The sequence below is a fragment of the Anser cygnoides genome, chromosome 18, assembly GCF_040182565.1.
Source record: "Anser cygnoides isolate HZ-2024a breed goose chromosome 18, Taihu_goose_T2T_genome, whole genome shotgun sequence".
NCBI classification, from domain to species: domain Eukaryota; kingdom Metazoa; phylum Chordata; class Aves; order Anseriformes; family Anatidae; genus Anser; species Anser cygnoides.
The window spans coordinates 5,184,744-5,206,342 of NC_089890.1; the positions used below are offsets into that span (position 1 = coordinate 5,184,744).

The following is a 21,599-nucleotide window of genomic DNA, read 5'->3' on the forward strand; positions in this document are numbered from 1 at the left end:
TGCTTATCATTTTATTTTCTAAAGCAATTTCCAGGGAGGTCCCGAAGCCCAGCAGCGAACGCCAGGAGCTGCCAGCACCGAGCTCTGACCGAGTTTCTTCGCTCGAGCAAATCGGATGTTTGGCCGCTAATGCGATCTGAACGCGCGTTTTCTGTGCCCCATTTATTTCACTGCCTTCAGGAGGAAGCCAGGGAGGGTAAGCAGTGCAGACACACGAAGATGGAGACCCCCCCCCCCCATCACCCCATCCGTCCCTGCGCCTCTTTGCTGTGGGTCTTGATTTTGTTCAGGCAGCGGGAGTTTCTCAGGGCTGTCTCGGAGCAGGGCCGCTCTCGCTTGTCCTGGGCCGGCCAAAACACCTGTGCAGGAAAATATCTGGCAGAGCAGGGGGCTCGCCGTCAGTACAGCAGGGCGTGGGGGAGCATCCCGCAGGCAGCTCCTCCTTGTCCCGTTTGTCCCTTCAGCCCTGCTGCGGGATGGGGACAAGAAGGGATCTTTTTCCCCCCTTTTTTTCCCCCTTTGCTCTGCACTGTGAAGAATTTCCCCATCCCACGCATGTGAGTCCCCCGGGGACCTCGCTGCTGTTTCCACCCCAATATTACACACCAGGAAGAAGGGTTGGTGCGTGAGCATGCGCAGGAGCCCAGCCAGTTACCTCGGGATGGCAGCAGGTAAGCCGGCATGTTTGGGACACAGAAAGCTTTTGTTAAAATATGGACATTTTAAAAAATCTGTTGCTGTTGTAGGGAGCAGAAAGGGAAGGGCGTCTGCGGGTTGGTGCTGCCAGAGCCTGAGGCGCCCCGGGGCAGCTCCTTGGGCTGTCCCAGCTCAGTGCCCATCACGTTTTACATCAGATCCTTACCTGAACGGCTATCAGCCTGCAAATCACATCTAGACATTCTTATGGCTGTATTTATTTATTTTCAGTAAATATTAAAATAAACAAATGCTACTTTGTATTCAAAGTTAACATTAAGGCCACAGAGATACCCTCTGTCAAGTTATCCCACCAAAAATTCATTTTCAGTCACTACGTTCAGAGCTACATTTGGCAGAAAACCAAGGCTGTTTTCCGCTCCCTACTCCCGAATTTGCTAAGCTGGCACAAACTGACAGAGTTCAGCAGAAGCACAGCAGCTTTCAGTCCAGATGCTGTCAGGATCAGAGGAGTAAAGGCATCGGGACAATGCTTCTAGGAAGTTAAGCCACTATCGTTTTAGGTGAGCTGTCTACATGCTTTTTGCCGCCTTTTCGGAATGCCCATCACAGTCACTCATCTCCTCTCTTTAGTTTTTTGCTTTTCTCTTTGACGTCTTTCAGCACGTCTTGCAATTTCTTCGAGTTCTGCGTCAAGAACGCGAAGCTTTCCCTGAAGTTGCTGGTCCCGTGCTCCCTGCAGGTGTTCTCCAGCCCGTCGAACCACTGCAGGATCCTCTCCAGCTCGGCCTGGACGGCCTTCTGCTCCTCCAGCTCGGCTCGCAGCGCCTGCCCGGCAGCCGCCTCGGCCCTGCACTGCTCCCGCAGGCGAGATATCTCGTCCTGGAGCGCCTGGAACTGCTCCTCGCTGTAGGGGTACTGCTGGTGGACCTTGTCCTCGGGGAGCAGCACGTTCGGGGGGATGCTGAGCACCAGCTGCAGCAGCACTTCCTCCATCTTCCCGAAGAGCTGGTCGAAGTGATCCTTCATGAAGCGCAGGAACTTCTCCGTGCTCTTCCTGACGTCCAGGCGGCTCACCCTGCCGCCCGGCGAGGCGTCCAGCTTCTTCAGCACGACGCTCTCCACCACCGCCATCATCTCCAACAGGTAGTCCTGGAAGGCCAGGTAGATGCGCAGCATGCACGTCTGCGGCGTGAACCCGAAGAACTGCGTCTCGTAGGCCATGGGGCTGACCGACATGGCGCCGGGGGGGGCGGGCAGCGAGCCTCGCTGCGACGGGGGAGCCGGGGGGGGAGCCTGGGGGGCCGTGAGGGGCTCTGAGGGGCGCTGAGGGACCGCGGGGGGGGCTCTGAGGAGCTCTGAGGGCCCCCTCAGGCGCCGCTCCCCTCAGGCGGCTCCGCCGCTTCCCGCCTCAGCGGCCTAGCCAATCAGCGAGCAGCACCTGGCCGCACCGCCCAATCCCCGCCCGCTCCGACTCTCCTGGGCGGGAAAAAAGATAGGGGGTGGGAGGGGGAGCGGCCGCTATCGGGGCTCGGCCAATGAGGGCGCGGCGCGAGGAGGTTGGGGGAGCGGGGAGGGGCGGGGCCGGAAGCGGAAGCGGCGGCGGCGGGGCGGGGGGCGCCAAGATGGCGTACCAGACGTTCCGGCAGGAGTACCTGCAGGTGCCGCCCGTGACGCGGGCCTACACCACGGCCTGCGTGCTCACCACCGCCGCCGTGGTGCGTGGGGCCGGGGGGGCTGGAGGGGGGGGGCTGTGAGGGGTCGGGGGGGTCTCTGAGGGGGCTGGGAGGGCCCTGAGGGGGGATATGGGGGGGGCCCTGAGGGCTGTGGGGGGCCCTGAGGGGGCCCTGAGGGCTGTGGGAGGCCGCGGGCAGCTTCCTGGGGCGCTCACTGCGCCGCTCTCTGCTTTTCCCTTGCAGCAGCTCGAGCTGATCACGCCCTTCCAGCTGTATTTCAACCCCGAGCTCATATTTAAGCACTTTCAGGTGAGCGTTCCCTGGGGGGCAGGGGGTTTAGAGGTGCCCGCTGGGTGTGCAAGGGCTCATCTGCTGGGGATGGAGCCCCTCGAACCACGCTGACTTTTCCTGTCAGAAGCGTACATTAAAAACCCAAAGAGGGATCGGTGGGTGGGAGCCCAAGCCTTAAACTCATTCACTATAAAGAAGATTTCAATTACACCGTTACTTTTCTTTCTTTTTAGGAGGTAAAAATAAGCTGTCTTGTCTAAATGCCTTGTTTCTGTCTTGTTTCCAGGTATGGAGGTTAATCACAAACTACTTATTCTTTGGACCAGTTGGCTTTAATTTTTTATTTAACATGATCTTTTTGTATCCTTCATCGGGTTTGTGTTCTCTCCTTAGAAAGCACAGCTCCAGAGTGTAGGTCTGTCATCTGTCACTGTGTGTGCCCATAGTCAAAGGTTCAGTTCTCTTCCACCGTGAAATGCCCGGGAGCTCAGCACTGATTTCACCCGTGTCATAGACATCAGCAGCATCTCCGTAACTTGCCTAGAGGCCCGCCATTTATTTCTGCGGCGTTAAGCCTTTGTTGTACAAGCCTGATCCTTCATGGATTTTCCAGCAGGTTGGCTCTGAAACTGGGAATTTTCTCCCCTGTAATGTTTTTCTCCTGGGTCTGACCTCTGCTGTGGTGCCCAGACTGAGCCAATTAATGGACTAAGTTGATACCTGAGCTTAGGTGCGTATCTTGTGTAATTGAAACCTTCTCTCTTCAAATTTACTTGCTATCAAATTTTCCTGACCTGTGACTTCAGATACCGTTACTGCCGAATGCTTGAAGAAGGCTCTTTCCGAGGTCGGACGGCAGATTTTGTATTTATGTTCCTTTTTGGAGGACTTTTAATGACTGTATCCTTTCTGGTTTTATTCCAAGCTACTTTAGGAAGTCTACCACGCTGTTAATTTCTCTTAATTCTCAGATGATAGCGTGTTTGTCTTGTAGCTTGCGGAACAGAAGTACTTGTTAAAGTGTTTTTTAATGCGTCGTGACTGTCATTGCTATTAAGGTCTTTTACCTTCTGCTGCTCAGCAGAATTACAGAAATGATATCCTTGGGTGAGGGCACTGCTCAAGTGCGTAATCGTGCCCGGGTTACCTGAGCAATGCTATTGCTTCAGTGATTTCACGCTAAATTCTATTTTAAAGAGATTATTCATGCTGTGGGCACTCTGAATCCTGATTTAAATGTTGAATTTGACTGTAGATCCAACTTACTTGAACGCGGGAAGGTAGAAGGAAGAATTGTATGGAAAACGTGGGATTACAGGTCAAGCTGACAAATTCTTTCCCCGCTTGACTTCAGAACAATTACTTGGTGAACTGTTTCCTTTAACCGCCCCTTGCAGCTTTTTGGCCTGTTTGTAAACCTGGTTTTCTTGGGTCAGGCGTTCACGATAATGCTGGTGTATGTGTGGAGCCGGAGGAATCCCTACGTCCGCATGAACTTCTTTGGTCTTCTTATTTTTCAAGCCCCATTTCTACCGTGGGTATTGATGGGCTTTTCACTGCTTTTGGGGAACTCCATCATCGTGGATCTTCTGGGTAAGGAACTGTTAAATCACAAGGATCTGGTCCTGCTGATGTTTTACATGAAACAAGGAGTGTGGGGGGAAAAAACCTGGGGCTAAATGCTTTCTTGTGGCTTACCGTTAGTTATCTGATATAATGATCGTGTATTTATACCAGGCTTTTCTGATTTCTAACTGTTGTAGCACTTTTTTTTTTTTGACTGCAATAAAGATTAAAAGAGCTTCTGAGGCTTTGGCTCCTTAGTGCTAGGAATCAGTGAAGCCTTAAGCTGAAGGAATAATGTCAGCGCAGATAACATCAGCACAGATGCATAATCTAATTATTGATGTGAGACTTTTGGTATAAAACATCTTACAATTACTAGTCTTATTAACTCTATTAAAGCCTTAATGTCAGTATGTTTTACAGTGACGACTGTTTTCCTTGTGTTAACGTCTTGCAGTGTAAGTTAAGCTTATCACCTGACGTCAACATGCTTCATTGTTTTTTGTATTTCTATATTTTAATATTTCCTGTGAAGGAATCAGGTTTTTTTCTTTTTTCTTCCCCTGAAGACTCTTGTGAAGCTCTTGTAAAGAAGCACTGGAGAAATAACCGTTTGATATCTCTTTATTAGGCATTGCAGTTGGGCATATATATTTTTTCTTAGAGGATGTCTTTCCCAATCAGCCTGGTGGAGGAAGGCTTCTGAGAACACCATCTGTCCTGTAAGTATTGGTTTCTGATTTGGAATGGATTTACAACAGGGCTGGTGTGAAAGCTCTTCGTAATTCAGCCCAACTGACTCCTGGTAAACAAGGCGGCTTGAGACAGAACCGCAGTATGATGCACTCGCTGTTTTATTTAACTCCTGTTGCCAAACAGAGGAGGGGATGGCGTACAGATGTGTAGGTGGCAGGTAACTCAAGGGGAAGGGCTGAAGGGTTTCTGTAACCCTTGATGTCTCTGGTAATGCTTGGAAGGCTTTGCTAACCGAGCTCTGCCTGTTGGTGGCACCAAAGGTGCGTGTCTTACTGAGGTGTGAGGAACAAGTCCGGTTAGGTGTGAGCAGAGCAATCGTTAAATGCTGTATAGCTAATGTTTTCTGTCTGTAAATCGCCCTCCTTTCACAACTTTGGCAGAAGATGTCAGTGTTTATAGCACCGAGCGGTGCTGCTCAGGTGCCTCCTGCACAAAGGGCCGTGATTGCTGTAAGCTGAACGGCAGCGTGGGTGGGAGCAGCTGGCTGGAGCGGGGCAGTTGGGACATCAGAAGGTGGGGTCTGTGAGGCTCTTGGAGCTGAGCCGATTCTCTTCTCAGTAATTAAAGTGCCATATTCAGACTCGTTTAACTGATTGGTTGAGTACACTTGCAGTGCGAATTTTTTGTTCGGCAGAGCTTTGCCTTCAGCAGCTGTTTCGGGTGATCCTGCGGCAATAGCTGTCCTGGAGCAGCTGCGCTGGTCGCTTCGGTAGCTCTGCGCTCCTCTTGGCTGGCCTGAGCAGCCAAAGGCCGTGCCCGGTGCAGGCGGCCTGCCTGTAAATGCAGCCTCAGACAAACGGGGAGCCCAATTACAGATGTGTAACGAGGGAGTGTTTGGGATTTCTCTTCTCCCATATTCGCACCCAGCTGTGTGCAGGAGGGAATCGCAAAGCTGCCAGGGCAGTGCATGCTGCCTCGGTAGCTTTCTTCCTCCGTGGAAAAAGTGCCACCCTGTTCTCAGGCTGCCATTTAAATCCCTTTACGTGTGCGTTCAGAAGGTTGCTCATTACTCATCTGGGTCCAGATTTGTGGATTTTTTTTCCCAGATTCATTAATTTTCTTTGTGTCAGCTGTAATCCTCTAATACTCTTGGTATTTTCCGTTTTCCCCACTCTGAAAATACCTCTGAAATGGCCTGTCACTCTTGTGAAGAGAAATAATCCCCTCAGCTACTCTAAGGACTGTCTTGTTAAACACATTACTTTTCAGATGTCTTGGATATAATAGTTGTTCTTATGCAGCCTGTGATTTTTTATTCCTGATTTTTTTCAAAGCATCTACTACACTGTTGTTTCTGGACACACACGCACAAAAAAACTATAAAGAGAAGAAAAACGAAACTAGTTTTGGAGTTTGAATAACCTACAAGATTAAGCATGATTAGTTTTTTTTTTTGTAAATTGTAAACTCCTGATCTCTAATGCTGTCTCAAACATAAAATATTCTGTGGATTTCAAGTCTGCCTGTAAATGCCTGCATTTTGTCTGTGAAGTTGAGATAATACCGACGGTATTTGACTCTTACTTTGTCTGCCTCTTAAGACACGAAGAGCACTTCTAAATTCTGTTCATGTTTTTCTCTCTTACCCAGTCTTGAGAAAACATTCTAGCTGTATGAAATTCTGCCTTACACTGGAGATGGAAGTTTTAACTTTCAGTTAAATCTCATCAGTCTCGGTTGATTTAGCCACATAATTCTAGACCTCCTTCCAGATGGCTCCTAATTGGAGAGCACGTGTGACTTGGGTATAAATCAGCGGTGCTCTGGCAGGCTGTTTCTGAGGGAGAGCAGTGTACGCGTGCAGAATTTGAGCAGTCTAGGTTTTATTGTGAAACCTGTATTCTAAAGAAGAAAATATATTTTCCAGGAAAGCAATATTTGATACGCCAGAAGATGATCCTAATTACAATCCCTTGCCAGAAGAACGGCCAGGAGGATTTGCGTGGGGAGAAGGTCAACGCCTTGGAGGCTAACAGGTGGCTGTGCCAAAACCCAGCGACAACTGGGAGAGACTAACCTGATGTTCTGTACCGGGGAGTCCCTCGTTCCCCGTCGTGGAAAGAACACTTTTCAACAGCTCTATGGTTATGAATACAAGCACTTTATGAAAGGGCAGTCTAATCCAAGACGCTTCCAGGCTACCAGTGTCTTCCCTTGTCGGGGAATTTATTGTGCTGGTAACGCAAATATTAATCCAGTGGAGCCAAAAAAACTAAAACTGGAAACCATTTCCTGTCAACTTCAGTTAACAAGACCATGAGTACTTGTTTGAAGTGATTTCTAAAGCATTTTTTCAAGTTATTTGATACAGGAAACTATATGGGAAACTTTGCAGGGGACAAAAAAAAAAACCATATTTTTTAACTTCTTTTTTATTCTTGGATAAAACAGCTACAAGATGGTTGGAAGTGTAAGTCCCTGTTTCAATGGCAAAAGTTTCTTAGTCTGAGATGCTAATGTCTCCAGTCTTGTTTGACTTGTAAGAAATACAGCATTCAGCATAATACATACAGGCTTTTTATTTTGCCAGTTGTTTCTGGAACGTGCCTCTGTGTGAACACACTTGCAGACTGAGACTACATTTTGATGGTTTTTCCCCCCAAAGATTGCGTGTTCTGATAACCAGGTCTGAGTCTTACTGGTTTGTCTAAATAGGTAGTTCTGCAAAATCCAGCCCTCCCTCACACATGCACACTTCTAGCAGTCATTTTATTACTTGGAACACTAGGGAAGAGAGCTTGTCTGGAGTTGGAACTGCTCAAATATCTCAGACGATGAGTTGAATAAAATGTCTTGTGGATCCTTTTTTGTTACTCTTGTATAATAATCCTGTAATCTTGAGGCAGCTGGTGGAAAACCAGGCCCCTGAAGAGAGAACATTAATGCAAGCTTTCCCCAGAAATGCCTCGGAACTGCCAAGACAAAGGATTGTTCAGGATGTTTAACTTGTAGTCCCTGTATGAAGCTTGTTGCAGGAGCACTGAGTGGTAGGAGCATCTGTCCAGCATGAGTCGGTGACACTGAGTGGGATTTAGCTTGAAGCTGTGCTGATTTATAAATACCTGTATGAGGAGCCACACAAGGAATTCAGAGCACAGTTCAGCTCGTTGGGTTCAGTGACTCTTGACTCAGTTGGCTGTGCTGAGTAGCTCTGGTTGTATCGTAACAGATGAAAACGTGACGTTGATCTGCAGCTTCCAAATTTAGGAGGAAAGGCTCACCCTTAACACACATGATCATCTTGTTTAGGTGCAGATTTTTGCTGTTCTTGCGCTTAAGAACAAGGTTACAGGTGTTTGTAGTGTGGGAGAGCGATGCGTTGGGGCCTTGTGAGGTAATGCGTCGTCCCCAAGTGGTTAGTCGGGCACGCAAAACTGGTGAGTGCTTTTGTACCTGGATTCCCTCTGTTAAAGTTTATGGAAATGGAAAGGGAGAGGGGGCATTGTGGTTGGTGTGCTCCAAAACGGACCTTAAATCTTACTTCCCAGGATTACTGAGAACACTTCAGGCAGTGTTGCGTCCGGCTGCTTTTGGGGCAGGGAACTGATCAAGCCCTTTCACTTAGCTGAGCGTTCCCAAACCGTGGTGGTCCGCAGGTGGGACGTGAGCAGGGCTGGGGCTGGGATAAGGCCCCCCGGAGCCTCAGGGTGCGGGACGAGGCCCCCCCCTCCGCCCTGGGGCCGCCCTCCTTGGGTGCTCGCGGGCCCCTGGCGGTGCGTGGGGCCCCGGCACAAAATGGAGACCGCCGCTCCTCGTGGCGGCTGCCGCCCGCCCTGCCTTTAATCGCCCTTTAAAACTTCCCGGGCGGCCCGTCCCGCGAGGAAGCGTGCCTAAACCCCCACCGCTGAGCACCGCGTCGGTGCGGCGACAGAAACGCAACCAGCCGGCTGTCGCGACGGAGCCCCGCGTGCGGCGGACTACAGCTCCCAGAACACCCCGCGCCGAACCACGTGACACCCCCCCCCCCCCCCCCCCCCTCGGTGGCGGCAGCGGCGTGCCCGGTGCCGAGCGGCTGCAGGCGGCGGTCCTGGGGCGGCCCCGCCATGCTGCCCGCCGCCCCCGCCCCCCCCGGGCCCGGGCCCGGCCTGCCCCCGGCCCGCCGCCCGCCGCCGCCCCGCCGCGCGCTGCCCATCTGCAGGGCCCGGGCCGCGCTGCTCGGCCAGCTGCGGGGCCTCGACAGCGCCGTGCTCATCGGTGAGCAACCGGGGGGCACCGGGGGGGGGCGTCAGGGAGGGACCGGGGGGCTTCGGGGGGCCGGGGGGGCGGCCCCAGGCTCCTCCTCCTCGCCCCCGTGGGGCTGGTTCTGCCGCGTGCCGCTGCTGTCCGCACGGGGAGGTCGCTGAGCTGATCCTGAGGGGCTGCCTCAGACCTCAGGGGGGCAGGGGAAGGCTTGGCGGTGCCCCGGGTGCTCCTCCGAGAGCCCCAAGCCTTACCTCGCTCGCCGCTGCCGTGACAGAAGCTTGGCTTTGAGTTGCTTGCAGCTTTGCTTTGGAACTTGCTGGCGGGGAGTGAGGACGTGCGCGCAAACCCAAGGCGGTGTCTGTCCCTTGTTCAGCGTGGTTACCTCCTGCGTTGGCCGTGCCCACAACGAACACTTCAAGCACCCAGCAGACAGCAACGTGTTCGTTAACCCAGGTGTGGCTGGAGAGAGCCTGGGTGAAGTAGAGGAGTTCTGCTGAGCAGGGGGCGAGTGGCTGGGGAGAGGCGTTGGATTCCTTCCGTGCCCCGCTGCTGCCTGCCTGTGGGCTCCTCTTGCCTTCTCCCTCTTCATGCTGAAACACACCTAAAACTTAACCTAAAAGTTGAACTGGGGCCTTTCGTTTGATGGAAAAACTCTGTTCGCTTGGTGTTCCTCAGGAGAAACGGGCTCAGGGAAGACCACTCAGATCCCTCAGTACCTCTACGAAGCAGGAATCGGCCGCCAAGGCGTCATCGCGGTGACGCAGCCTCGCAGAGTAGCAGCCATCTCCTTGGCCACCCGAGTCTCGGATGAGAAGAGGACAGAGCTGGGGAAGCTGGTGGGTGCCTTCCCAGGGGCTGCTTTGGCCCTGAAGTGCTGACGGGGCTGTGTCATGAATGGCGTGGGTATGATAAAAATGTTAGAACCATGGGGCTGGTAGGTAGGCTTTGTTTAATAATATGCTTGAATTAAAAAAACAGCTTTTTGCCTGCTTCTGTTGCTCAAGGGAACTTGTATTTGATTTCAGTATTTTACTTCTTGGTTACTGTCTGTGTTTCTCCATTTGAAAAAAATCTGGTTAGTGAATAAAACAAATAAAAAAAATTGCATTCCCCTCCTAGGCCTTCTCTCCCATTGCTCCCTGTGCCAGAAGTTGAGGAGAGCAGAGTGCTGAATCCATGCAGATCTGTGAGTCTGTGGGAGAGAAGAGGAGGAGGAGGACTTTCCCTAAATAGAAGCATTCAGAGAGCATGTAGTAGTTCCTAGCAGGGGGAGGAAAGAGAGAAAATGTGGAGCATTTATGATGGATGGGAAAAAGCTCATTGGAATGCGGTGTTGGGACCCTCCTTTGGTTGGAGTGTTAGATTTGTAAGACAAACTGCTCGCAGTCTGCGGATGCGCTGTAGGCTTTCTGGCATTCTCCCACAGTTCTGGCTTGGCTGACGTGTTGACCAGAACGCTTTGTGGTCCTCCTGTGAGGTACAACAGCAGTAAGAAACGTAAATCCCGTTGTGTTTATGCTTTTGTAACGGTTGCTTCCTTAGGTGGGCTACACTGTGCGCTTCGATGACCTTACGTCTGATGAGACGAGAATCAAGTTCTTAACGGACGGGATGCTGCTGCGCGAGGCCATCGGGGATCCTCTGCTGCGCAAGTACAGCGTCGTCATCCTGGATGAGGCCCACGAGAGGACGATCCATACTGATGTGCTCTTCGGAGTGGTGAAAGCCGCCCAAAAGAAACGAAAGGAATTGGGCAAACTGCCACTAAAAGTATGTTTGGCTGGGATGGCAGCGAGAGGCAGGGATGGGGCTTGGTCTCTGCGCTCTGACTAACTCCTGAGCTTTTCCATTGTGCTTGAAATTTCAGTCTTGAATATTTTCCTCTTCTTAAAATGTTCCTTTAAATCCGAATAGTTTAGAGTGGCCAACTTATGATGTGTTCCTGAGAGTGCCCCGGATACAGGACCTTTTTGTCTGTTATCGCAGCTCTGTGACATGCTTATACTGGGGAAAGAGGTTGCACATGTGTGTCAGGTCATGATTTGGAGCAAGCAGATGTTGCTCCAATGTTGTTGTAATGAAGGTGGGTGCAAGCACATGACAAAGCGTCTGAGTGGAAGGCATATAAAGGAATTTGTAGGGTCCCAGTACAATTTCTTTCAAAAGACTCTTGTGCAGCCTAGCTTTGTGGGTGCTCAGCTCTGTTTATTAAATGTCAGAAGAGAATTTGAACATGTCTCCACTCATTTTATCATACCAACACGTTACCCTTGTGTCATACCAAAGCTGATGGCTTTAACAAGGAAAGATCGCTCTCTTCTGTCCCAAACTCTGTGTGCTTTTGCTGTTCTGAGCCTATATCACAGTCTCAGGAAGCTGGCTTTTGGTTAGTCCTCGACTGGTAAGTGTTCTGCTGGGTCCGAGCTGCAGTGCTAACCCATTTTTGCTCATATTATAGGTGGTCGTCATGTCGGCTACGATGGATGTTGACCAGTTCTCCCAGTACTTCAACGGAGCTCCCGTTCTCTATTTAGAGGGCAGGCAACATCCCATTCAGGTCTTCTACACCAAACAGCCTCAGAGCGATTACCTCCAAGCAGCACTGGTGTCAGTCTTCCAGATCCACCAGGTACGGTGGTTTCGTCGAGTTTGTGCCTCCCTGGGGCCGTGGGCTGCTGGCTGAGGGGGCTCGCAGGTTGCTGTGCCAGAGGCACCGAGGTGTCCCTGAGATGGCTTGGGCTTGCTGCTGCTAAATCAGAGGTGTCCCTGCGGTGGGTGGGGATCTTCTAGAGCATCCCCGATCAGAGAGCAAATGTGGGAGATGGAGAGAAGCACTCGCATTAGGAGAAAACACGGCAAGTGGGTGTGTAAATGCACAGAAAGATGTAACCCGTGGCTTTGTGTCAATTATAAAGAGCCTTGAGTTGTGAAGGGAAATTCGGGCATGAACTAACGGAAGACAATTCTAATTTACTGGCAAAGTGCAACTACAGAGCAAGTAGGAATGTATTAAAATGCCATGTCATAGGCATTTTGTGACTGGATGTTTGAACCCCAGACTGCCAGGTAGTTAAATCATTTAATCAATGTGTTTATTACCCTACGTCTAATGCTTTCAAGATGATGTTGGTAGGATTCTGGGGCTTGTACATCAAAGCTGGAGTTGAAAGCAGACTGCTATGCAAAGCTCTCTGACGTTAATTCCTGCCTAATACCTACGTGTTCCTCTCGCCTGAGCTTTCTGTCTTGTACCCGGGTGTCTGCTGGCCCTGTCCCTCGCATGTCCTGGACAGTTATTTAATGAAACCAATATATGAATTTGAGTGATTCCTCCATCCTGTTAAGGCTGAACCCTGCAAAATGCTGTTACCCTTCACCTCTGCTGAATCCACTGGGATCTTAAGGTTGATCCGCAGCTCACACAGAATGTGTGTCTTTCCTTTCTTCTGTACATGCTTCAGTGACCTGCTCCCTGGACACCTTGGAAGACTTGCTGCTGTTACATCCTCAGTTCTCCCTCCCTCTCCAATCTGCTGTAACTTCTCACTTGCTTTTTCCTCTGGCTCCAGGAAGCACCCTCTTCTCAGGACATCCTCGTGTTCCTGACTGGTCAGGAAGAGATTGAAGCGATGACCAAAACCTGTCGAGACATTTCCAAGCACCTCCCTGATGGCTGCCCGCAGATGATGGTGATGCCTCTTTATGCTTCTCTGCCTTACTCTCAACAACTCCGAGTCTTTCAGGCTGCCCCCAAGGTGAGGCAATGTAAACAGGATGAGTTTGTTCACTTGCATGGTTGTTTACTTCAGGCCAAATGGTTCCAGTGTGATATAAGACAATGCAACTGGGATGGTGTTAACAGAGGCATACAGTAAGTTGTCTGAGATCGTGAAAAGAGGGAGTGATTAGGGAGAGGAAAAAAGGGGCAGAGGAATTGAAATTTGCCCCTTTTCATATGACTTCATGTCTATATCGAATAAAAAGCTGTGGCAGTTAATAGGCCAGCCAAATGCTAAGAAAGCTAAACACCTGGCCATTATTTGGCAGGGCCATAAGAAGAGGAAATCTGTGGCCTTGGGCCCTTCTGTCTCTTATTTAGCAGATAACCAGGAATTCAGATTTTGTGCTTGTGCAAGAAATTAAACCAAAATGTTTTAAAGACGTGTTTGATAACTGTTCTCCTGGGTGGTGTACTTTGTTGCAAGACTTGTAGGTGCATGTTTTAAAAACTGATCAGGAACTAGAGGTTATCTTAATTTACAAGAGCTGGCATAGCAGACATTGTGTGTGGTTGTAGCGTGCTATAATGATATGGAGGCTTGACCCACGCTGGCTGAAAGTGGTGGAATCTCCCAAGGCAGTTAACCAAAGATGGCTTTTGACTGGCTTTAGTTTGTTCTTCCTCGTAGGGCTGCCGCAAAGTGATCCTCTCCACCAACATTGCAGAGACCTCCATCACCATTTCGGGAATAAAATATGTTGTGGACACAGGCATGGTGAAAGCAAAGAAGTACAACCCTGGTGAGGAACTTTTAGGAACGATGGAGAGATTGTTTGCAGTTCTGTAGAAGTTATTTGAGGCAACGTGCCCCACTGGCAGCTGGTTTAAAACACCCTCTGCACTGCCTAAATTAACCTCCCAGGTTTTAGATGTATATTTTTTTTGGAGTACCAGCCATGTGGGGGTAAAACCCTGTCCAAAATGAATCGTCTCTTCATAGACACAGTGCATGATAATTAGCTTTGCTTCAGGGTGCTACATCAAGAAAAGGTGGAGCAGCAGTTGGATGGGAGACTCCTGGGATGTTTTGTTGTTAATTCCACAGGGTTGTGTTTTTTCAAAGCCCTGTGTTATGCAAATGTTGACCTAAACGATGCTCTTCCACTCTTAGAAATTGGTCTGGAAGTGTTGGCAGTCCAGCGGGTGTCAAAGGCCCAGGCCTGGCAGCGAACAGGGAGAGCAGGGCGGGAGGACAGCGGGATCTGTTACCGGCTCTACACAGAGGACGAGTTTGAGAAGTTTGACAAAATGACAGTACCCGAGATACAGAGGTGAGAACGTGGTGGTAAAATTATTAATATCAAAGATTTGAGAGGTCTGGCCAGGAAGTTGTTAATTTCAACCAGAGCTGGCAGTCTGATTATTCACCCCTACTTTCCCGTGAAGATAATGCTGGGTGTGCCACTCCTACAGGCTCCACCGGAGTCATCTCCATGCTGCACTTCAGGCCCCTAACAGGCTACTTGAGTCCATCTCCAGGCGGGTACTTGGTCTTATTAACGTATAAATGAATATCTGGAGTCCACCCTGCCTAAGGAATGCACCTGGCTTTGTTAACGTTAGAATTATTTCCCTTGCTTCTTTCATTTGAAGCAGTATGTAAGTCTGGTCTTCGTAGTCATCATGAGAGAACCCAGGGGCAGAGGGGGGGATGCTGCCTGAGCAGGCTCTCACTACGATCATAGTTAATAAAACTTCTGTCTGACCTGTCCTAAATTGTGCTTGCATGATATTATGTGCTTGGAGTACTGATGTTCCCGGACAAGCAGAACCCTGATACTGTCACACTTCTTGCCACACCTCCTCTCTGTACTGCTACAGATGGAGCTGTGTAAAAACTCAACAGCAAAACTGGACCTAGGGTATGGCTGTTCAGGGAGTCAGGCTTCAGCAGCCAGCATTGGACTGGTCTCTGTCAAGTTGCAGCACAGATCTGAACAGATCTAAGGATCCCGTTTTCTCTTATTTTTTGCTTCCTTCACTGTTATTTGCCTATAAACTGAGATAATCTCAGTTGTTTTTTGCCCGTGCAGGTGTAACCTGGCCAGCGTGATGCTTCAGCTCCTGGCTTTGAGAATTCCCAATGTACTCACCTTTGACTTTATGTCCAAACCATCTCCTGGTAAGTGCTTATAAAAGCGGGTTTGGAAAAAATGGAAAAATGAGTCAGTAAGGAATTGATTAAAAATAATGTCTTCATGCCAGCCTGAGAAGGTGGAGTTTGGAAGGCCAGGGCTGTGAAAGGGGGAGCTGTCTCTGTGCATCTGCTCCTGGTGGTCCCAAAGTCTCGAGTCATTCATTCATCGCTTGTGCTCAGCCTCATCCGAGCAGCCATGGTTACGGCAGAGTTGGAGAGCCCAGCCTCCAAACAGAGCAAGGGGCAGTTGTGGATCATAAAGAACTTGGCCTTGACTGTCAGGGAAAGCCACAGAGAATCTCACAGGGCCTCTGCTCAAAGCTGCAGATAGCAGCTTTAGGTCTGCCTCTGTGCTTGCTGCTTAAATAGGGAGAGGTGATTGTTCTGCTGGATCACTGGGGCGTTCATTTCTCTGAATTGATAAACTGAAAGTGCTTGTCCCTCTGCTCAGGGGAAAGGGGTGGTGATGGTAGCTGCTGATCCCTCTCATTGGCACTGGCAGGGATGTGATCTCACAGCCTGAACCTTCTTGTTCCGACAGATGCTATTCAAGCAGCAATCGAGCAGCTGGACCTGCTGGGGGCTGTGGAGCGAAAGGAAGATCAGCTTGTCCTAACTCCTGTGGGAAAGAAGATGGCTGCCTTCCCGCTGGAACCAAAGTTCTCAAAAGTAACAACTGCAGAAGAACTAGCTCGCTTTTATTTCATGTACTTTTCCCAGTACCATTAGCGTTTCTCTTTCAAACCCCTAAAATGAGGTCTAGAATTTGGGGCGACTGCAGCTGTACTGCTGTATTTGCAGTACGTTAATGAGCACAGCTTTCTTTGCAGCAGCTGTGCTGGTTCGCCTGTCATTTGTTGCTTACGTAAAGGAGATTTTTAAAAGCTATTTTATTTCCTTTGGCACCTCTGAAGCTGAAACAAGGTCAATTCTCTTGCAGTTTCCGGGATTGCTGGTAGCAGTGTTTGACAGTTTCATGAAGTGTCTGATACTGTAGAGGGTTTTAGTCACCATGTTTGTGCTGAATCTGAGCTGTCTGGTCTCAAAAAAGAGCATGACAATTTCTGTTAAAGGTACTTGGCAGGCCCCGAAGAGGACTTACAGTTGTCCCTAGGTCCAAATGTTTATGAAATTTATGAAATTTCCTTAAACAGTGCTTGGTAAAGTTCCTTGGCTGTCAGTGAGCAGAAAAGTCTGCCCATCTGGGGTGCATGTGGTCAATCAGTTTTCTTCTGTGGTTTGCAGACCATCCTCCTGGCCCCGAAGTTCCACTGCACAGAAGAGATTCTGACCATCATATCGCTGTTGTCAGTGGACAGCGTCCTTTACAACCCCCCAGCCCGGCGGGAAGAAGTGCAGTCTGTCAGGAAGAAATTCATCTCCAGTGAGGGCGATCATCTTACCCTGCTCAACGTGTACAGGGCCTTCAGAAACGTCAGTGGCAACAAGGTAGGGTGCTCTGAGGATCCGGGGCTGTCAGGGGTTGTGGCGGTGAGGGGTTCTTTTGGCATGCAGCAGTGATGCCTGCATCCTTCAGAGCTGATGCAATACGCATCCTTCCAACGCACCTGCGAGAAGGGAGCTCTCACTCGTACTTTACAGCTGGGTGATGGGAGAAAGCTGTTTGAGCACCTTCTTTCCTCAGAAGGCTGCAGCAGATCTGGTTATCAGAGTTCTGTGAGACCGGTTCGGTAATCACAGAGCTGGATTTCTTCCTTGCCTGCTTACAGCTGGAAACAGGAGGGAGGTGGAGAGCGTTGTGACTGATAAATACCTGAACATACCTCAGTCATTGCAAAAACAGTGACTATATTTAAAAACAGATGTTGATTTATGCTACTCTATAAACTTCTTAGTTTGATTTGTAGATCTGTAGGCTAGCACACCCCATTCTGTGCAACATCTGTTACTCTTGGATAATTTGTTTTCACCGCCTGTGGGATATCAAGTGCTGGTTTGCAGCACATGGTGGCCTTGCAGAGCAGCTCTCAGTCGGAAGAGAACAGCAGTCAGTCTCTCGGCGCTGTGGGAAGGAATGCAGACAAAAGAGAGTAGTCAGGGCTGGAAATCTGACAAGGAAATGGGTTAGCAACTTTTCTCTGAGACAGATTCTGTGTTTGGAGGATTCTGCCTTGCTTGGTGTCCAAAGACTGTTGTGCTTCTTGGGTGAAGAAGTGGCTTCTTCTAACTCCTTGTGCTTCTGCTGCAGGAATGGTGCAAAGAGAACTTTGTGAACAGCAGGAACATGTTGCTTGTGTCAGACGTCAGAGCTCAGCTCAGGGACATTTGTGTAAAGGTAACTTGTTGCCATACTGTGTTTGTCTGTTTCATCTGTTTGTATCTTTCTCTTTGTCCCCAAACTGATTTCTCTGTGCATCAAGTCCCAGAAGCAAGAAAACATGGTTGTGTTTTCAGTTTCTCATGAGTAGTCACGTAGAAGTCCTGACTGTGCAGCTGTGTCCCAAAATCTTGGAGCCGCAGGGCTCAGAGCGCTGAGGAGAGGGGAAGGGAGAAGCGGAGCTCTGGGAAGGCTTCTCAGAGGGTGGTTACTCCTCATGCCTTTTGCTGCTCTAATGTGGTTGGGCTGTGCTGTGTGTGCCACTGAGTGACGTCGGCCTCTGCAGCCCCCACTGACTGGCTTCTTCATGGAGTCAGGCAGTCGGTGTAGCAGCAGCTTGCACGTCAGCACCGTTCCTGCCAGCCACACAGCATAAGGCACAGCGTGGGAGCTGCCGCTAGGTACTCGCAGTCTGTGCGTGGTGTGGGAGCTGCCATTCAGCTCCCCTGTCCTGCTGCAGATGCTGGTTGGCCTGAAACTCGCTCCTAGAGGCGGAGAGTCTCAATCTGTTTTGTGATTCATCTCTCTGCTATTAGTCTGGATTAGCTTAACATCTACCTGGGCTGAATTCCCAGCGGGCCTCTTACATTTCACACCCCAGCTGGATTTATGACACAGTCTCACCTGATCTCAGGAGCCCATTAGAACAGGGCTGTGTTTCCCCACGAGGGTGCCCATACACGCTTGCTTATTCTTCAGCACAAGCACACTCTGCGAGAGTAGCTCCCAGCTGGAGTCCTTCTGGACAAGCAGATCTGTACGGGAAGCAAGAGCAAATGACGTTTGGCAGCAAGCATTTCCTTTCACTACAGTATATGCAGATGGCAAAGGTCCCTTCAGCATGCAATGCCATGGCCTCCAGCTCTCCTCCAAGCTGCCGAGGAGGGAGGGAGGACTTCTGGGGCGGGTTGGATGGGCCCAGTAGCATTGGAGGATTAGGAGCACTCAGACCTCGCCGAGGCTGCTGTTTCTCTGCAAAGCATGGCTGCCAGCCCAGATGGAGCAGCAGGCGCAGTCTGTCCTCTCCACGCAGCGCTTCTGGGCAGAAAGGGTTCTCTGAAAGCCTGCAGGTGAAGTTAGGGCAGCACCTCAGCTAGCTCTGTAGGATCTAGATCCCCTCTTTGTGGGGAGCCACTGGAAGGAGTATCAGAAAGGGATGCTGGAGCCCCACCTTGCTGTCTGGCCCTGCTAGGTGTAATGTTAGGGGTCTCTGAGCGCGGGCTGCTCTGTGAGGTGTTACCAGCCACCTTGTCTCTCTCCCGCTGCTAACCAGCTCTCGATCCCAATGGAGTCCTCCCGCGGGGACACTGCAAACATCCGCCGCTGCCTGGCTCACAGCCTCTTCATGAACGCCGCCGAGCTGCAGCCGGACGGCACGTACAGCACCGTGGACTCTCACCAGCTGGTGGCCATCCACCCCTCCTCTGTGCTCTTTCACTGCAAGCCAGCCTGCGTGGTGTACAACGGGCTGCTTCACACCAACAAGTGCTACATGCGGGACCTGTGCGTGGTGGACGCAGACTGGCTGTACGATGCGGCGCCCGACTACTTCCGCAGGAGGCTGAGAACGGCCAAGAACTGAGCTGGGGGTCTGGGACCATCAGGTGCACTGTTTTTAGGCTCACCCTATGAGACTGTTTCTTGTTTTGTAACGAATGTACAGGAACGGTAGAGCTTTGCCTTGCCAATCAGGTAAAAACCTTAGAGGAAAATGGCTTCTCTGTGAGAGCCAGACCTCACAAGTTTCCATGGTTTAGAACAATCATCCTTTTAGCAGTTAAATCTGTGAAAGGGGAATGTGTGTACTCTGTGCGTGTGTGTACATGCGTTTGATAAATCCCTACTGCGGGGGGCAGAAAGGGGAGCCGTTTTCAGACTCCTGTTTTTAACACTTACTGAAGTTTAACAGGTTGTATAAGAGGAAATGAAATCCTAAGAGCTCTTCTGAGCAGACTGGGTATTTTTTGATGATTGTGCTTGTATCTTTAGCAGGTTTTATTGCCAAAAAAAAAAAAAAAAGAAAATTTTAAATGTCTACTTTTAAATCCCTACATACAGGGGGAAAAATTATGTTTTTTCCTTTTACTATTTCTAGAAGGGAGGTGCTACTGTCTTACCTCATCACACATCTTTCTGTCCGCATGTCATGTTCACCACCTATTTGGGATCGTGTGAAGGCCACTAATGGGGATAGACCCCAGAGAGGTCTTCACTGTTTGTTTCTAAGCCTTGGAGGCTGCCAGTGTTTTCTTGGAGGGGCTGTCCAGCCACCTGCGCATTTGATGTCCTCTTTGTTCTCCTTTTTCCTGTTGGGGCATGTGATTCCTCAGCAAATGCTTCTGTCTTGACTCACTCTTGTCCATTCACTTCTAGCTTTGGAGTTGGCACCCCATCCACAGTAGCTAATCAGGCCAACTTGAGGCAAATTCAGCAAAACAAGAATGAAAATGTGGTTTAGAGACTAGACTTCATTAAAAGCCCTTGATTCAGCAAACATTCCTGTCTTCTGCTCAGGCTCCAGTGCTTCTTCCCCCTTCCACCTTCTTCACCTCCATTAGAAGTTTGGAGCTTGACATTGTCAACAATCATAGATCTGCCATTAGTACTTCTTATTTGTATTTTCTTCCATATCCTTTTGGCATCTACCTTTTTTTTTTTTCAGTTGGAGAAAACTGACACTATGAAACTTGATCTTAAATCCTAGAATTAAGAAACTAGAACCGCTCCAAAGGGCAAACTTGTTCTTTAATCTGAAGGAAAGCGTTTATGTTCTATTCTCACTGTGTGCTGTTGTGGGATAAAAAGTAAGTTGTTTTTAAAAGATATCCTTGTAGAATAACCTCTCTGGGAGAGGTAACTTACAGTTTCAACAGAGTCTGTTGATATAGCTTGTTAATTTATACAGATTTTGGGATGAGTTGAACTAAAGAAGATTAGGTGTCTGAAGGGATGGGGGAGGAAACTGTTCTGTACATGCAGTGTCATTTTGTACTATAGGGGGATTAGTTCATGCAGGCTATGATAGGATTTTCTTCTGACTAAAGTGGTGGTTAGTTCTTATATCCTTCAAATATCAAAGCTCATGACATATTAATGAGGCTGCTCAGGGATGCAGTCATATTGGCTATTGGCAAGCCCTTGACTATTTTTCTGGGGAAAGCTGCTGGCTTTGCTTGTGATCTGTGGGGACAAGCTACATTTTGCATGTCACAGTGTGTCCTTCTGGTTACGTGCGTCATGGTCACACAGTACCTTGTAATATGCCTTCTCTTTGGTTTCCCAGATGGACTTACCTTGGTTGTCTCTTTAAAAACCGGGACAAATACCTCTTTTTAAAACTGGAATTTCAGTTGTGCTGATCTTCAAATTGCTGTCTCCCAAAGTAGTAGTGAAATAGGTACCCGGCGTACCTGGAGTGTCTTGGCTCAGCCTCCTCCTGGAGAGATCTGGTGATACTGAATGTATGCAGGGGTCCGGTGGGAATGGCCACATCCTGCTGTTGCGGTATTGTTCTTTGGTAATTGAAAAAAAAAAAAAGGACTGTGACACAGACAACACTTGTCACTTTTGTATGCATGACAAATTTGGGTTGGTATTTCAGGAGTAAGCTGTTACTTCAGTTGTTGTAACTCACACAAACTGCAGGGAATTATCAAAGCACTCTATGTATCTATTCCTTGGTTTTCTAGGCTCTGCATCTGTACGGAAAAATGGAGTAAAAGCACATTTTGTTTGGACAGTCTTAATTAAACAGTCTGAGGGAGGGCATGGGAGTTGATTTAGAAGTAACTGATTTGTATATTTTCCCATAATAAAGAGTGATGGCAAAAATCCAGGTCCCGGGGGGGTGTTTTGTGAGGCAGGGGGAAGGTGTTTGGCCAGAAAAGGCAGGATGGGCAGCTGCCATACGTGTTCCTGTGGGTTTGCCTTGGCTCTAAGCAGCCTGGGGTGGCGATGATGATCAGCATGGAGCCAGAGGTGCGAAGTTAGCACGGGGCCGTGAGCCTGAGCCTCGCCTGCGGCCTTGTGCTGGTGCCATGCCTCACTGGAGGGCAAGTGGGCCAGCTGCCAAAGGGGTGCAGGGCCTTGGTCGAGCCTCCCTAAGGCAAAGAGTGATGGTGTTCTGAGTGAACAGGGGAGGGTTTGCCCAAAAGCTGGCTCTTTTACCACAGAGAGGGGCAGTGCAGAGGTGCTTCGGCATGTGGTGGCCGCGTT

The 21,599-nt window shown here is 49.6% G+C and overlaps 3 protein-coding genes across 4 annotated transcripts; 2 read left to right on the forward strand and 1 right to left on the reverse strand.

Moving 5' to 3' along the window:
* Positions 1-892: 892 nt before the first annotated feature.
* Positions 893-2,054, reverse strand: MIS12 (MIS12 kinetochore complex component). Its single transcript, XM_013189828.3, has one exon. The coding sequence runs from the start codon at positions 1,894-1,896 to the stop codon at positions 1,270-1,272; it is 627 nt and encodes a 208-aa protein (XP_013045282.3). The 5' UTR covers positions 1,897-2,054; the 3' UTR covers positions 893-1,269.
* A 162-nt stretch (positions 2,055-2,216) lies between these two features.
* On the forward strand, positions 2,217-7,746 carry DERL2 (derlin 2). Its single transcript, XM_066979500.1, has 7 exons — positions 2,217-2,375; positions 2,577-2,642; positions 2,911-2,984; positions 3,431-3,524; positions 4,022-4,217; positions 4,822-4,912; positions 6,814-7,746. The coding sequence occupies exons 1-7, from the start codon at positions 2,283-2,285 to the stop codon at positions 6,917-6,919; spliced, it is 720 nt and encodes a 239-aa protein (XP_066835601.1). The 5' UTR covers positions 2,217-2,282; the 3' UTR covers positions 6,920-7,746.
* A 1,239-nt stretch (positions 7,747-8,985) lies between these two features.
* Positions 8,986-21,215, forward strand: DHX33 (DEAH-box helicase 33). Of its 2 annotated transcripts, none has more exons than XM_066979490.1 (12): positions 8,986-9,140; positions 9,804-9,964; positions 10,671-10,898; positions 11,587-11,757; positions 12,698-12,883; positions 13,538-13,649; positions 14,021-14,180; positions 14,943-15,031; positions 15,588-15,715; positions 16,292-16,495; positions 17,256-17,342; positions 18,658-21,215. In XM_066979490.1, exons 1-12 carry the CDS (start codon positions 8,990-8,992, stop codon positions 18,964-18,966), a joined length of 1,986 nt encoding a protein of 661 aa, XP_066835591.1. In that variant the 5' UTR covers positions 8,986-8,989; the 3' UTR covers positions 18,967-21,215. The 2 variants fall into 2 exon arrangements, with proteins under 2 accessions (XP_066835591.1, XP_013045305.2); XM_013189851.3 differs by lacking the exon at positions 8,986-9,140 and adding an exon at positions 9,448-9,581.
* Positions 21,216-21,599: the final 384 nt, after the last annotated feature.

What these genes read in the sequence shown, in the direction of transcription:
- MIS12 (XM_013189828.3), bottom strand. Translation starts at nt 1,896, where the DNA reads ATGTCGGTCAGCCCCATGGCCTACGAGACGCAGTTCTTCGGGTTCACG.
- DERL2 (XM_066979500.1), top strand. Translation starts at nt 2,283, where the DNA reads ATGGCGTACCAGACGTTCCGGCAGGAGTACCTGCAGGTGCCGCCCGTG. An exon ending in TCATATTTAAGCACTTTCAG is followed by an intron (nt 2,643 to 2,910) that starts GTGAGCGTTCCC and finishes TCTTGTTTCCAG; the next exon opens with GTATGGAGGTTAATCACAAA. An exon ending in CATCATCGTGGATCTTCTGG is followed by an intron (nt 4,218 to 4,821) that starts GTAAGGAACTGT and finishes TCTCTTTATTAG; the next exon opens with GCATTGCAGTTGGGCATATA.
- DHX33 (XM_066979490.1), top strand. Translation starts at nt 8,990, where the DNA reads ATGCTGCCCGCCGCCCCCGCCCCCCCCGGGCCCGGGCCCGGCCTGCCC. An exon ending in GGACAGAGCTGGGGAAGCTG is followed by an intron (nt 9,965 to 10,670) that starts GTGGGTGCCTTC and finishes TTGCTTCCTTAG; the next exon opens with GTGGGCTACACTGTGCGCTT. An exon ending in TGGGCAAACTGCCACTAAAA is followed by an intron (nt 10,899 to 11,586) that starts GTATGTTTGGCT and finishes CTCATATTATAG; the next exon opens with GTGGTCGTCATGTCGGCTAC.